This window comes from Pinus tabuliformis, chromosome X (genome assembly GCF_031772625.1).
Source record: "Pinus tabuliformis cultivar Carrire ecotype Pingquan chromosome X, CPIR1, whole genome shotgun sequence".
Lineage (NCBI taxonomy): Eukaryota > Viridiplantae > Streptophyta > Pinopsida > Pinales > Pinaceae > Pinus > Pinus tabuliformis.
In genome coordinates this window covers 1,240,082,427-1,240,099,119 of record NC_142308.1, presented here as the reverse complement: position 1 = coordinate 1,240,099,119, position 16,693 = coordinate 1,240,082,427, and the positions used below count along the sequence as shown (strand labels likewise).

The 16,693-nt window shown below is 41.6% G+C and overlaps 2 protein-coding genes across 2 annotated transcripts in view; one reads left to right on the top strand and one right to left on the bottom strand.

Moving 5' to 3' along the window:
• LOC149144448 (FAD/NAD(P)-binding oxidoreductase) overlaps positions 1-16,693 on the top strand; it is a 387,681-nt gene that overhangs the window by 100,202 nt on the left and 270,786 nt on the right. The gene's annotated exons all lie outside the window — the stretch shown is intronic.
• LOC149144450 (uncharacterized) lies at positions 2,743-16,210 on the bottom strand. The gene is made up of 4 exons (XM_089448628.1): positions 15,638-16,210; positions 3,809-4,688; positions 3,553-3,694; positions 2,743-3,428 (listed from the first exon to the last, which is right to left on the bottom strand). Exons 1-4 carry the CDS (start codon positions 16,208-16,210, stop codon positions 2,933-2,935), a joined length of 2,091 nt encoding a protein of 696 aa, XP_089304754.1. The 3' UTR covers positions 2,743-2,932.

The following is a 16,693-nucleotide window of genomic DNA, read 5'->3' as shown; positions in this document are numbered from 1 at the left end:
AAGAAAAGAATTTTTTTAGGAATTTTTTAAAGTTTTGTAATTTTTAGGAACTTTTTATTTGTTATAAATATAACTTAAAATTAAAATTTAAACTAAAACTAAGGCGTTAAATCTAAAAATCAACAAAAACTAAAACCCTAAAAGATTTTTTATAAATTTATTTATTTTTTTTTAAATTTAAAATGAAACAAAAGTAATATCTAAATTTAAAACTATCCTAAGAATAAAAAAAAAAAATATCTAAACAAAAAGAACTACTATCATCTAATTCTAACTACGCTAACCAATACGTCAAACACATGAAATAATACCTGGCCCATATATACCAAAAACGCGTTCTTACTGTGCGATTTGCAGATCATGGCGAGAGAACTTTGCGTGTGTGTGAATGAAGGTCATAGCTGCATAGGGAGGGGAGAAATAAAGCCGCAGAAGGGAGGATCAAGCTGCGGTTGTGAACAGGGAGCAGCTAACGTGCATATGCGGAAGGGTATGCGTACGACAGCGGAATGGAAATGCGACTTTGTAGATTGAACAAGCTGTGCGATGGGAAAAAGAAGACGACGGCAGTAAGGAGAAAGTTAGAGCGAAGGGGAAGGGACGAATGCGTAAAAACAAATGCGATACTGCGTGAGGACAGAGGTGGATGGAATGAAGATTTGGACAGAGTTTTTTTTTTTTTTTTGAGCGGATTTGATGGCAGACAGACTGCAGAGAATGAAAGCTGCTGAAGGACGCCTGAGCAGATAGGGAAATGATGCGTAGAGAGTGAGGCAATGAGTAGGTAGCAGAGACGGCAGCTGCGTGAGATGAGCAGAAACGATGGACGCAGGAAAATGCCAGCGTAATTTCGAGAATTTCTTCCTGCAAATAAAAATAAATCTTGAGCAGTAAAATAGCGCTGATAAACCCTCGGAATTCTTCAGAAACCCTGCAAACTGGAATGAAAAATCACCCAAAAATGATATGTGCATAAAACAAAATTAAAACCCTAGATCAGCTAAACAGCGTTTACAGCTTTTGACTCTTAAACAGCCAGATTTATCAATAACAGCAGTAATACTATCAAAATTCCAGATTTACTATGAAATACTTCAGAAATCTCTCATGCAAATCAGAAAACAAACTTAAATTATAAACCTAGGATCGAAACTGGCTGGGCTCTGCAAGAAAATGCTTGCGAGAGTTGGTTGGTTCAGTCGAGAACTTCCCCAAACGCCCACTGATCTTCTTTGATAAGGGTTTCCTGCACAGCTCACTTCAACCATCAATAAAGCGAGAAAAACAATACTAGATCTCAGATGCAATGGAGATACCTGCCATTATTTCAGAAATTCTAATACCATTCAAACTCTAGCAAGTGAACAAGATACCTGTGTTCAACAATACTCTAAATTAGCTGTTACTAATGGCTGAAAATTAAAATATGCAGAAAATAAAACAACTCACAGCACTTCAAGAGAGTAACACCAGCAAGATTTCAACCCCAAAGTCTTTCTTTATTAGCACCAGAAAAAGTTTACAAGAGAGCTTCTTGAGCACAAGACTCACAGATCGCATCTTTCAAATGACCCCTAGCACCCTATTTAAAGGAGAAATTCCCAACAGCTAGTTCGAGTGATCCACGTCAAAAAGATCTTGACCGTCGATGAGGATCAAGATATCTCTTAATCTCATCCGTCGAATTTTTAATGCATTAAAAAATTGAAATTCTGCATTTATTTACTCAAAATATTATTATTTTATTATTTTTTAAGTTTTTATTTATTTTTTAATTTATTTTATAAATTTTATTTTATTTTATTATTATTATTATTTTATTTTAAATTTTTATCTTTTAGTTATTTTTAAATTTTAAATTTATTTTTAAATGGATCCTCGAACTTAGCCTTTGGAAAAATCACCTAGGACCTAGGACTTAGGACTTTTATGAAGGGATTAGAACATTTTCTAACCCTCAAAACACTTTACATCATGGCTTTTACAACTTTACATCTCAAGGGGGAAAACCCATTTGACATAGACCCTCATAAACCACCCACTTCTGCGACACAACTATAATCTAGCAGATTAACACACTAGGAATCTCCTAAGATTCTAATGACAAAATCCATTTCGGCTTTGGGGTTAGGCCGAAGGAAAACTCTGCCGATCATGGATCAGTGAGACAAAAAACCTTCCGGAACGTAGATTATCACTAGGAAATTAGGTCTACCTAGGCAATTTACATACATGACTCATATCTGCTAAGATTATTTACAATTCACATGTGCAGACTGGGTTTACAACATAATATGATCTAGTCGACGATGACTGTCGAATGGCACGGACATGTCGATCAAGCGCTATCCCTTTTTTGCAAAGAAAAGGGGGTGTACTCCTATGGGTAGTTGACACGTAGTGGTCAACAGGATGCAGCCCACCTAGGATTGTTGAGGACATTGTTGAGCATCCTAGGACACCATGTTTAGTGGAGACAGGGCTTCGAGGGGGTTATTAGTAGATCCGAGACAGAGAGGGGGTCGTCCGTAGGATTACTCTTGGGCAATGTTGCACACATCGCGATCGGGATTTAATCGGCGCCGGGAAAAAATCGGAAAAATCGTTAAAATCGGGAAAAAATCGGGAAAAAATCGGAAAAAATCGTTTGGCACAAAAATATTCATTTTTTTTCATTTTTTTTCAATTTTTTTAATATCTAAACCATCTACAACATAAAATAAATACATTGACACATAAATATGATAAAAAAACTAATATATAAGATGTTCAATATCATTTCTAGCGCTAAAATCACACATAACATTGAATCATGTCCTGAATAGTAAGTCCTGAGTCCCAAGTCCAACTCAGCCTCAAAATATCAACAAAAAATATGATAATGTATCTCATCATGTCATAATGTCATATACAATAAAATGAAAGTCTAATCCTATTGATTTCCTCTGCCCCTCTTGCGAGAATATGGCACAGCTTTCTCTTTCCCTCTAGATGTAGAAGCTGGTGCCTGTGGTGGTGGAAATGGCAGTGGAGTCTGACGTGCTCTAGAAGCTGAAGAACTAGTAGTAGCAGCTACAAGAGGCTGAGGTGGACGGAGACCACGTCCTCTACTGGTGGTAGTGGTAGCCCGGGTAGCCCGGGTAGGCGGTGTCACCTCCTCCTCCTGCTCCTCCAACTCCTCCTCCTCCTGCTCCTGCTCCTGCTCCTGCTCCTCCTCCTCCTCCCCCTCCTCCTCCCCCTCATCCTGCACTAACCAATCCTCAGTGGGATCCATGAGAGGCCTCTCGGTCTCAACCCTCCATTCAGCAGTGGTGTCAATCCCATCCAATGAGATGGCTTCCGTATCAGGTGTCTTCTCTAGTTGTTTCACCCACAATCGAAGATTGTAGTAGACATAGACCATGTCATTAAGTCTATGGGACTCCAACCTGTACAAAGTTCATGAAATAATAAATTAATAATTAATATTATAAAAAAAATATTGTTTAAAACTTTAATGAATTCAAAAATTTATTTGGAAATTTGCAATATTTTAAATGTTTAAGTGTTAACCTATTGCGCTTCTTGTTGTGTATTTTTTCAAATACACTCCAATTGCGCTCACATCCCGAGGAGCTGCATGTTTGGCTGAGGATGCGCACGGCAAGATTTTGCAAAAGGGGTACTCTGCCACCATACATCTTCCACCATGCGTCTACAACAAAATTACAAAGAAAATTTTAAATAAACATAAGAAAAAAATGGAATTTGAAGAAACAATGAAATTTGAAACAAAGTTACAAAGTACATACTACAAACTAAAAAATACCTGGGATTTTAACCGTCCTATCATTGATAGCCATCTCAAAGCCAAATGTGCCACCTGACAACTTATATTGCTCAATTTGTCTAGAGACCTCCATACGTTCTTCTGGAGTTTTCACCATCTTCTGGACACAGGTTAATAATCCTTCCACGACCTCAACATCAAAATTAAACCCACATGCATAAGAAAATGCAGGGTTCAGGAAAAGGCCAGCAGCATGAATGGGACGATGGAGTGTGTTGTTCCATCGCTCATCAATGACCTTCCATAGAAGGAGTTGTCTCTGGAACCCATCATCTCCCTTGTCATCATAGTAGGACCGAATGGCTTCTTTGGCCCTATCCATGGCTTCATACAAATAGCCCATTGCGGGCTTCTCACCATCTACCAACCGAAGAACCTTTACCAAAGGTTCTGTGACAGCGCACACCTCCTGCACTCCCGCCCAGAAGTCTTCTTGGTATGAAACAAGTCTGCAGACGGCCTCTCCTTCTGGTTTGCGGCTCATTGGCGAAGAACGCCACTCCTCTGAAACAAACATTCTCTTCAAATCCCACATAGAATTCAAGAGGGATTGAAGAGATATGAAACTCGTCGCAAACCGTGTAATGGCGGGGCGCACCAACTCTTTGTTGTTGGTGCATTTTCTCATCAAGCTAAGCACAGATGTGTGATTGTAAATAAATTTTGTGATGGTTTTTGATGAGTCAACAGCCTCTTTGACAAAGGGAATTTTCCCTATGTCCTCTAACATCAAATCAATACAATGGGCAGCACAAGGTGTCCAAAATAAAGTAGGATGCCTGTCCATAAGCAATCTACCAGCAGCAACATAATTTGCAGCGTTGTCCGTTATGACTTGGACAACATTTTCTGCACCCACCTCCAAAATAAACACATCCAGCAAATCACATAAATTTTTTGCATCTTTGATTTGATGAGTTGCATCAACAGATTTGATAAACATAGTCCCCAAGGGACAACTAACCAAGAAGTTTATAAGGGTTCTCCCCTTTTGGTCAGTCCAACCATCTGACATAACAGTGCATCCTGTTTGTGCCCATGATGCCCTAAAATCCTCCAATCTTTGGGTGCAGTCACGCTTTTCATCTTGAAGAAGCCGGCCTCTGAAATCATGAAGAGAAGGGAGTTTGTACCCCGGGCCAACACTGGCAACAGCATCAAGAGTAGGTTGGAAAAATGGATTATTCCTTATAATGCTGAAAGGAATATCACTCCAGAGGATAAATTTTGTCATCAACTTGTCAGCTTTTTCTTTTTCAGTTCTTTTCATCATTGAACCGATAGTTGGTTGTGAACCAGGTGTGGTTCGAGGAACAAAATATGATGATGCAGCAAACGAATTGACTGACGCTGCAGTAGAACCTGTGCCACTTGGCCCACTTCCTTCAACTGACCTTCTTAGTTGCCTTTTGAGTTCTTCTTTGGCGTCTCTAGTGTGCTCTAATTCTCCCAATGCTCTCATGGCTTTTTGGATAATTTCAGCATTTGTCTTTAGACAGGGCCCCACATCACGTCCAGGGATTTGTGCAAGGTGGAACTTCAACCTGTACACCCCCCCGAATATTTCCTTTCCACACAACTTGCAAATCAAGTTTTGTCTATCATTCGGAGTTTTAGGGTCACCATATTCCCAGAAAGGATCCAATTTCCTTGGCATGTTTGTTTTTGAATTTTGAATTTGCAAACCTATGGAAAAATAAGGATTAGGAAATAGGAATTTAGGATTACATAAATGATAATAGTAAATAGTAAATACAAATTACAATTTAGCATTTGCAAAATTACAAGCTAATTATTTCCAAAATCCCAATTTGAATTTCTAAACCCAAAAAACAATGAAAAATCAAAAAAAATAAACAATGTTTAAAGAAAATGAGAAAATAAAAATCAAAAATTGGTTCTCATAGTCATAACAAATAACCCATCCCAAATCAATGAAAAATTTCTAAAAATTCTTTAAAAACAATGAAAAACAAAGTTTTTAGAGAACCAAAACAAAAAAAAATTAATCTACATACCTGGTTTATGGACAAATTCGCGATCTTGGCTTGGATTCCTCCTAAAATCGGCTCCCACAAGCGACGGCAACCCTCTCCCTCCCTTCTTCTCCTTCTCCTCCTTCTCCTCCGCGGCGGACTGCTGAATGAATAAACAAAAAATCGATTTTACATATAAAACCCCCGCTGCCCGCGCCTCCCGCGATTTTTTCCTTAAAAATCGCGATTTTTTCGAAAAAATCGCGATTTTTTAAAAAATCGCGATTTTTTCGATAAAAATCGTTAAAAAAAATTTCCGCCGATTTTTTGGATAAAAATCGCGATTTGAATCGGCATTTTGAAAAAATCGCGATTTTCCGATTTTATCGCGATTAAATCGCGATGTGTGCAACACTGCTCTTGGGCATTCCGACGAACTCTTGACCATACCTATCCTCCTTCGGTGTTGTTTACAGTTGCAAAGTGTTTGTTTGTTGCCCCTTGGGCCTTAACACTCTCCATTTAGGCATCGGGGCTTGGGAGGCTCACCCTAGGCAATTTGATTAGACACCTTGTGTCATGAGATGGGAGGAGACTCTCTAGTTGAGACACTTAGTAGGCGCACGGATTGACGAGTACAGGCTTAGGGATGGCATGGTTGATTGTCGAGGTAGCATATGTTCCACCCTTAGGCTCACACTTGGGAAGGTGATCGAGAGGGAGTTACATGGTGCTTTTACAGTTAGACAACTTGAGGCGTTAGGTGAGCATGAGGTGCAGAGGACGGTAGTCCTTGTTGGCAGGATGATGTCTAGGCTTTCGGCAATACCCGAGCACATCATCAAGAGCTGGGATAGCAAATCTTACTGTGTGATTTAGCAGACACAGAGCAACTGGATATTCGCGACACATGTTCTTGATGCTCGGTGTCTACCTATTGGATACCTATAGGAGACAGAGACGGGGCATAGAGGGGTCCCAACAACTAGCAGCATAACACACCAACAGGTAGAGAGGATTTGGGGATGTGGACCTATAGTATGGTTATGGGATCTAGGGATCCAGTGGATTGATGGGATACTCCACTCCTCAGTGGGTTTGGTCAGAATAATTCATTCACAGGCAGACACATGGGGAGTCACCAAAGCCCTTACCATAGGGTGGGGCAGATTGCTGCTCAAGATTGGGGCCATCCATGGGGCGATAGGCGCTAGCACTATTGAGGCGCTTTGGCAAGTTGGGCCTAACGTCGATCATCACATAGATTGTGGCCGAGAGTTATGTGAGAGGAGGTTATGGTATGAGCATGCTAGACAATTAGTGATGATCAGAGTGTCACGGGGTCAACATGATAATTTCTTGATACATTGGGCAGGGGGCCCTAGCAACACAGTACTTAGTGGTTCAGCTACCCATAGGGGTGAACTGGTCTCTACAGGAGAGGGTCATCCAGATTTTCCATCGGGTTTCCGTGATTCGCTGATGGCATGGGAGACTTCATTAGCATGGCAAGATGGCCAGTAAGAGGATTTCAGGAGGAGCTCATGTAGGAGAGGCTTCATTCGCATGGGGATTGAGTTGTATCTTCAGGGGCCCACAATCAGAGTGCATGGGGTGGACTATTTGGTAGGGTAGCTTCATGAGGATTTGGATGGAGTTTTACATCGTCGGGATGCTCTACTTATTGGTAGTAGACAAAGGGGTTCTAATGCCCCTATCTGGCAGGATAGTGGGTGGAGCAAGGGGTGCTCCACGTTGCTCAAGTTGGCTTGGGATCCTAGTATCGAGGGACTCCTTCACTACATGATAGGACAATGATCAGGGACGATCCAATGGCATATTTGGGACCTTGGTGAAGTTTGCAGTGGCAGTGGGGATCCACATCATAGAGGGCGCTTGTTCAGGTATTGCTTGAGGACAAGCAATTTTTGGTGTATTGGAGGAGCTTGCCGGATGAGGATGCTACTTGGGAGGGTGAGCACATACTTGAGTATCCAACACTGAAGTTGCTTGGGGACAAGCAACATTTGGGAGGGGAGGACTGTCATGTCCCTTCTTAAATTAATTTGGAACAAGACTAATTATTGCATTTTGGGGCCAATTTTGGAGATAGTGGGGCCCATTCGATTTTATTAGGAGATTAGAATTAGGAGAAGTTATTTTGTTGTGGTTAATTTCTACGTGGGGGCCACCCACACTAGGGAATACACACTCCCTAGTTCGAATTGCTTGGAGGGGAAAAGTCGATGGTTAATTGAGGGCCCATGATGGAGGGAAAAATTGGAGGGAAAAGTGCTCCACGAAATATATATAAGGAAGGCAACTCTCCTCATTTTATCATCTTTGGCATATCGAATTTCTCTTTGGTTGCTCGAGTTACTTATCCAAGTCACTTGCTGTTTAGCAAGAGTTCTTCAAGCGAAGAGCTCACCCTTTCATCAGGGGACTTTGAGTGCCACCCTAGAGAGGTTTATCTTCATTCTTTTGTAATAGGATTTCATTGTGGTTTCTAGCAGTTGCATCCATCTCCAGGTGGTGCGTATTTCTGGAGGACCTAGTGGAGGGAGGGCGAGTTTGTTTGTGGCATCTTGTGGAGGAGTTTTGGTCGGGAGAATTTCCAGAGAGGAGGCATAGGGGTTTTGCTGCCATTTTGGAGAGTTTTTGAGCTGGAGGAGAGTGCTCCCATTCAGTGTGACTTTCACATTTCCTGGGCTAGCGTAGAGGCAGTATTTTGTGCTCATGTGGGAGGGGGAGACTTAACCATTGAGGCTGATCCTTGTCGGGAGAGATAAGGAAAGCATTAGTGGAGGTGATTGCTACTTTTCCAGAGTGTTTGAGGAGGATTTTGCTGGTGTATTGGAAGACAGTGTGCTTCAGCAGTTTTGGAGGGCATAGGGCCTTTGGGGGTCGATTTTTGAAGGTCAAAATCCGGCCAAACCATTTTTGAGTTTTTCTGGGTTTTTGTGAAAGAAGTTTGTGGTTATAATTTCAGAATTTTCCGGGTGATACTCGGGTATGAAATATTCATTCTTATAACAGGGTGAATTGCTAGTAGTTGGGGAATTTGCACAATTTTATGGGTTCGACTTTGGCTTGGAGATAAGCCAAACCCTTTCTGGGTTTTTGACAAGGATCCCAGATATAAAGTTTCGACATTTTCTGAGCACCGGAGACAGGGTTTCTTGCAGTTCCTTTCCAACCAGCAGTGTAGTTTCTGGGGACTTCACAGAGCATTAGATGAATAGTCATTTCTAACTTCGAGATTATTGTTTTATCACCTGGGCGCTGTCAAGCTTGCCCTTGAGGCAAGCCCAAATGCATTTCTACATATTATTGTACTTACTCCATTTCATTAATAAAATGGCTTAGTTGGTTCTCACTTCTGGAGTTATAATGAACATTCGCTGTGAAAATTCTATCACTGCAGCAACTGATTTACTTTTCCTACTTATTTCATCATAAGTTATTCATGAAATTACTTCAACAAACATTAAAATAAACACTGCTGCAGATATCACACCGGAATACAGAAACAAACATATGCACACATTGACACAATTATTTTGGACTAATGTCCCCGGAAAAACCCAATGTGGGAAAATCAGTGCAACAAGGGAGGATTTTATTATTCAGCCATTTTCTAGTACAACAGGGTGCCAAACTGGTTTACCCACAGATAGACAAATTTCCAGCACTTCTTTTGAAACCCTCTGTGTTATCCTATTGAGGCTCTGCGCAACCTCTCTGGCCTTCTGCATCACTTCTGTAGCCTCTGCATGGATGACGCAGGCCCTTCTAGCTTTGCGCAGTCTATGCTGCCTCTGCGTGGCTTCCTCTGGCTCTGTGTCTGCCTCTTCTACCTCTGTGCCGATCTCCCGTTTCTTTGTTCCGTACTAGCTGCTCCCTGACTGCTCTCCAGACCACTGGTTCAATTTCTCAGTAAACCCCGCTCCAGAAATTGAACTGACTGGTCTCCCTCAGTGTTTCCTTCAAGTGACCCTCAAGCATCCTCTTATACTTTTCTCGTTGATAAATCAATGGCTGAGATTAAGTCCCTAATCAACGGCTAAGACTAGATCTAGCTTGATCCATGTCTTTTGGACCATTCTAACACATATTCATATCAATACACATTAATATTTTATTTTCCCCAAGTTTAGACTTAGGGACTCCATTAAAAATATTAATTATTTTAATATCTCCTGATTTGTTTAGAATCTGCCCAAACCCTTTCTGGGTATTGGAGATCTCATGTGCCTCAACCTCTCCACCAAATTTCGTGGCTAGGGCACATCCGATGCTACCCAAAATCAACACTTCCTCTTAGCGAGGACTGTGCTCTAGAAATACTCCTTACTGAGTATTACTTTGATCATCCAGCATCGGTCCCTGTGCTGATGTTAAGCCTCCTTGCCCAACATCCTTTGCACTGTTGCATCTTGTACCGCTGCCCATTACTCTGCTACTGCCACTGTTGCATTTGTACGACAGCTCCCTCTGCGTTTGTGTTGCTGCTGGTCCTTTCTACCAACACTGCATTTGCACTGCAACTCCCTCTGCATTTGTGCTGTTGTCGGTCCTTTCTCCCAACACTGCATCTCCACTGCAACTCCCTCTTCATTCGTGCTGCTAACACACTACTTTTGAAAGGGGTTCTTTACCATCCCCATCTTTTCCCTGAAGTAGTCAAATTTTGACTTTCCAGGGGCCTTGGTGAGGATATCTGCCACTTGTTCCCCTGTAGGAGTGTAGCTCAACTGTACAACTCCTCGTTGGACACAATCTCTGACAAAATGACACCAGATATCAATATGCTTCAACCTATCATGGAATACTGGATTCTCAGAGAGTTTGATGCAACTCTGATTATCACACATGATCCCGGTCTCCTCCATATTTCTTCTGAATAGGTTTACCTATAGTTTTCTAATTCATATGGCTTCACACGAAGATGTGCTTGCTGCCATATATTCTGCCTCAGATGAGCTCAGAGCCATAGACTTTTGTTTCCTACTGCACTAGGAGGTCATTCCTGACCCAATGTTGAAATAGTACCTAGAGGTACTTTTCCGATCCACTGAACCTCCTGCCCAATCTGCATCATAAATCCACTCAACTTGATATCCTTCCCCTTGGTGTATAAGAGAGCCCATAATCCACTGTTCCCTGTAAATATCTGAGAACGTGTTTGGCTACTGCCCAGTGTGCCCTCTTTGGTTCCACCATGAACTGACTGAGGGTGTTGACAGCGTAGCAAATATTTGGCCTAGTATTGACAAGATATATTAGGGACCCTATGAGCTGTCGGTATGGGGTGGGATCGACATCCTTGTCTTCTGATGCATCAATCTTCTTCCAATTGGTGATCATTGGCGTAGCCATAGGTCTACAGTCTCCCATCCTGAACCTTTTCAGGATTTCTCTAGCATACCTCCCTTGCCCAAGGAAGATTTCTCCTTTCTGCTACCAAACTTCCAACCCTAGGAAATAGTGCATTCGTCCCAGATCCTTCATATCGAACTCTATGGCTAGATTCTTCTTGCAGTCCTCAATGAGTTTGGATGATCCTGTCAAGGAGAGATCATCCACATATAATACTAAGATAAGTGGCTCGTTCTCTACGACCAAATAGTAGAGATTCGGATCCGCGTCACTCTTGACAAACCCCATCTTTTGCAAGTAGCCATCTATTCGACCATACCATGTTCTCGGTGCCTGCTTCAACCCATACAAGACTTTCTTCAGTGTGCATACATGAGACTTCTTCTCATGAGTCTCAAAGCCCTTTGGTTGTTCAAGGTATACCTCTTCTTCTATTACCTCGTTTAGAAATGTCGTCTTGACATCCATCTGATGGATCTCCCATCCCATCTGGGCTACAAGAGATATGACGGTCCTAATAGATGTATACCTTGCTACCAGGGCGAAGGTCTCCTCATAGTCAATCCCTTCCTTTTGAGCATACCCCTTAGCCACAAACCCGGCCTTGTATTTTTCAACACTGCCGTTCGTAGCATATTTGATCTTGTAGATCCATCTTGAACCTACCACAGATCTGTCTTGAGGCCTTGACACCACCTCCCAAACATCATTTATCATTATGGAGTTATACTCCTCCACCATCGCATCTAGCCAGACCTGATGCTGAGCTGCCTCCTTGAAGCTGGCCGGCTCCCCATCCTGAGCTACTAACACCTGATACCTATTTGGCTGTTTTCACTCTCTCTTATTGTTCCTTGGCTCTTCGATGAAGTTCTCTGCATCACGCAAAATCTGACGAAGTTCCCTGCTGGTTCTTCCTCTGCCAGCAGGTGCTTCTGTTTGCTCCTCCTCCTCATCTTGAGAATCTTCCTGATCTAAGGAAGAATTCTTTACTTCCGTTGGTTGAAGAGGCATGACCAATGGATCCTCTTTTGATTGCTCCTTGGAAGGCATTTCGCGAGATCTTCTGAAAGCTCTGTCCTCCATGAACTTTACATCTCGTCGTACTACTACCTTCCTGCTTCCTGGAAGATAGATTCTGTATGCCTTAGCGTTCTCGCTATATCCTACCAGATACCCCTTTTCTGCAGTCTGATCCAACTTCTTCCTCTTTTCTTCGGGTATGCGACAATATGCTAAACTCCCAAATATCCTGAAATGACTGACTTCAAGCGTCTTCCCAGTGAAGACTTTCTCTGGAGTAATCTTGCCCAATGCTTGATGAGGAGTCCTGTTTTGAACATAGATAGCTGTGTTGCATGCTTCCGCCCATAGGAATTTTGGCATATCCTGATCATACAACATGGCCCTAGCTGCTTCTACAATAGTCCTGTTTTTCCTTTCTGCCACCCCATTCTGCTCCGGATTGTAGGGAGTTGTCCACTCTCTTCTGATGCCCTCCTTAGCGCAATAATCAATGAAGTCCTTATCGACATACTCTCCACCATTATCTGAGCGCAAGACTTTTATTTTCTTACCTGTCAGATTCTCCACTAGAGCCTTGAACTCCTTGAATCGACAGAAAACCTCATCCTTGGTTTTCAGAAAATAGATCCAAGTTTTCCTCGAGTGGTCATCAATGAAGGTAAGGAAATACTCGGCACCGCTGAGAGCTTTGACGGACATAGGTCCGCAGATATCTGAGTGTATTAATCCTAGTACACTCTTGGCCCTGTGGTTGCTCCTAGGAAATGTTGCCTTGGCATACTTTTCTAGAGCGCATCCCTTGCATACATCATTTCGTTCCATACTCAGATCTGGAACTCCTGTTATAGTGCTCTTGAGAATTCTCAGAGCTCCATGGTACAAGTGACCCATCCTTCTGTGCCATAGTTAGTTCAAGTCTTTATCCCCATGACTGCCTATTAGTGCCATTGGAGATTCTAGTTGTAACCTATACAATCGATTACTTTTGATCCTGATCTGCACTTTCTTTTTCCAGCTCGGGTGTTTGACGTATACCTTTCCTTGATGAAGTAAACCTCATAGCCCTTGCCTTGTAGTTGTGACACAAAAAGTAAGTTCATCCCCAATCCTGGTACATGCAACACATTTGTGGCACGGAACCGTTCTCCTAATTCTGTCTGAAAAACTATGGTACCCTTTCCTACTGGAGTACACTTTTCCTTGTTCCCCATGGTGATCTGAAAATTCATCTTCTCTTCTCGATATTCGAGAAACATTCCTTGATTTTCGTCATATGCCATGAGGCTCCCATACTTCTGATGATGCAACACTAGTCATGCACGCCACTTCTTCTTCCAACCTGGAAGTCAACATAGAGAAATCGAAATCTCTCTCTCTTGTGCAATCTTTTGAAAATCTGCATGAGTCCCCTGAGGTGGATGCCTCTGGATTGTGGTCTCAACCCATAACTGATTTTCCCTTTTTGTCTCTGCTTACTTGCTCTGATACCATGTGAAAATTCTATCACTGCAGCAACTGATTTACTTTTCCTACTTATTTCATCATAAGTTATTCATGAAATTACTTCAACAAACATTAAAATAAATACTGCGGCAGATATCACATCGTGATGCAGAAACAAACATATGCACACATTGACACAGTTATTTTGGACTAATGTCCCCGGAAAAACCCAATGTGGGAAAACTGGTGCAGCAAGGGAGGATTTTATTATTCAACCATTTTCTAGTAAAATAGGGTGCCAAATTGGCTTACCCACAGATAGACAAATTTCCAACACTTCTTCTGAAACCCTCTGCGTCAGCCTACTGACGCTCTGCGCAACCTCTCTGGCCTTCTCGTCACTCCTGCAGCCTCTGCGTGGATGACACAGGGCCTTCTAGCTCTGCGCAGTCTCTGCTGCCTCTGCGTGGCTTCCTCTGGTTCTATGTCTGCCTCTTCTGCCTCTATGCTGATCTCCTGTTTCTCTGTTCCATACTTGCTGCCTCCTGACTGCTCTCTAGACCACTGGTTCAATTTCTCAACAAACCCCGCTCCAGAAATTGAACTAACTGGTCTCCCTCAATGTGTCCTCCAAGTGACCCTCAAGCCTCCTCTTATACTTTTCTCGTTGATAAATCAACGACCGAGATTAAGTCCCTAATCAACGGCTAAGACTAGATTTGGCTTGATCCATGTCTTTTGGACCATTCTAACACAGATTCATATTAATACGCATTAATATTTTATTTTCCCTAAGTTTAGACTTAGGAACTCCATATAAAAATATTAATTATTTTAATATCTTCTGATCTTTTTAGAATCCGCCCAAACCCTTTCTGGGTATTGGAAATCTCATGTGCCCCAACCTCTCCACCAAATTTCGTGGCTAGGGCACATCCGATGCTACCCCAAATCAACATTTGCTAATTGTTTTAATTTCTCGTGTCACAAATCGATTTTGTTTTGCATATCACTGTTTATTTAAGTTTGGAACATTACATCTGGCCTCTTCTTGATTTCAGGAACAACTGGATCCATTGGTTCACTAGGCCCTTCGGGCTATTCTTGATGATCTACGGGATGTTTTGTAGAATTGGAAGGACTTGAACCTTCTTCCTTTGGTTCTTCATGTTCTTCATCATCATCAGAGTCCATGAGAGCTTCTTTAGACTTACAATAGGCAACATTCCCATCAAAGGTAATGTCTCTATTGACTTCGACCCGTCGTTGTCCTGGAACATAAATTCTATAGGCCTTTGATGAGTCGCGATATCCAACAAATATTCCTTTCTTTCATGAAGGCCCTAGTTTCTTCCTCTTATCTTTGGGTACATGTATGTAAATTGGACAACCGAAGATTCTCAAATGTCCAACCTTTGGTTTCTTTTTGGTGAATGCTTCTTCAGGAGTCTTATATTCCAATATTCGATGATGACTTCTGTTTTGAATGTATATTGCTGTCGTGGATGCTTCTCCCCATAAAAACATGGGCAAGTCATGATCATGCATCATTGCCTTAACATATTTTTCAATTGACCCGTTCTTTCTTTCAGCAACTCCGTTTTGATGTGGATTGTCGTGGACTATTAACTCCCTCTTAATCCCAGCTTCTTTCCAAAAGGCAATGAGTTCCTTGGAAGGTTATTCTCCACCATTATCTGATCTCAAAATCTTGATTTTCTTTACCATCAAGTTTTTTACTTCAACCTTGAATTCTTGAAATTTGCTTAAGACTTCATCCTTGGTCTTCATGAAGTAGATCCATGTCTTACGAGAGAAGTCATTAATAAAAGTTACATAGTACAAACAACCTCCTAGAGTTTTCACTAACATTGGATCACACACATCAGAATGAACTAGATCTAAGATTTACTTGGACCTATTGTCACTGCTTGGAAAAGACTTTCTTGACATTCTTCTCAAGCACACAACCTTTACATACTCTTTCACGCCCCATCTGCAATTTTGGAACACCTGAAACCATCTGATTTAAAGCTGGCAAAGCTTTGTAATGAAGGTGAGCATATCTTCTATGCCATAGTTCACATAGATTGATATCATTATGCACTAATGCTTGATTTGGTTGTTTCAAGAGTCTATACAACCTTCCTTCACAAACTCCAATTATTTTAGCAGAGTCTATACTTGAGCCCTTGGGCCATACAAGGACTTGACCATCAACAAATGCTACTCTAGATCCTTTATCTTCCAAACATGAAATAGAAACCAAATTCTTTTTCAAACCTAGTACATATAGTATGTTGCTAAGATGAATGTTTTCACCTGATTCCAGATCAACAAATGTTGACTCAACGCCTTTCACTGCATAACTATTGTTATCTCCAAGCTCTACCTTTTGTGATGAACTCCTTTCCATCATACTTGTGAGATTGCCACGATCTCCTATCATATGCCTTGAGGCACCACTATCTACCAACCACATGTCATTTTTATCTGCAATAGGACCTGTAAGAGTTGAGAAATAGAAGAGATCTTTGTCCATAAATTCAACCATAAATGCACAAGGACAATTGAGATCACAATGCCCAAAGATAACACAAGGTTTCCCACTTGGGGGAAAACCCAACAACCCTTTCCTTAGAGAAATTCTTCAGTTCAACAAGAGATACACCTAATTCTTTATGTCAAATATGATGGTCTAACTAACCAACAATACAAAGGTCAAACATGGTCAAACCGCCCTCTTGTTAAGTCTTCAATCAGGTCAACAAAATTGGCCTTGCCTGATTTGCTTGTGCCGAAATTCATCCTCCCAGAAACTGCCCAGAAACTCAGCCCTATTACGTAGAAAATACTGCCCATAATTTTGGACCTGCTGCCTAGAATCTGCCCAGAAATTCACGTGTGAAACTTGGGAGGAGAGAGAAACCACATGCGCAAAGTCAAAGAGATAGAGAGAGAGATGCTTGAGATGATTTTGTCCTTATTATCCTTCTTCTCCTTCGCTTGGATGCCCAAAAGATATCTTATTATGTGT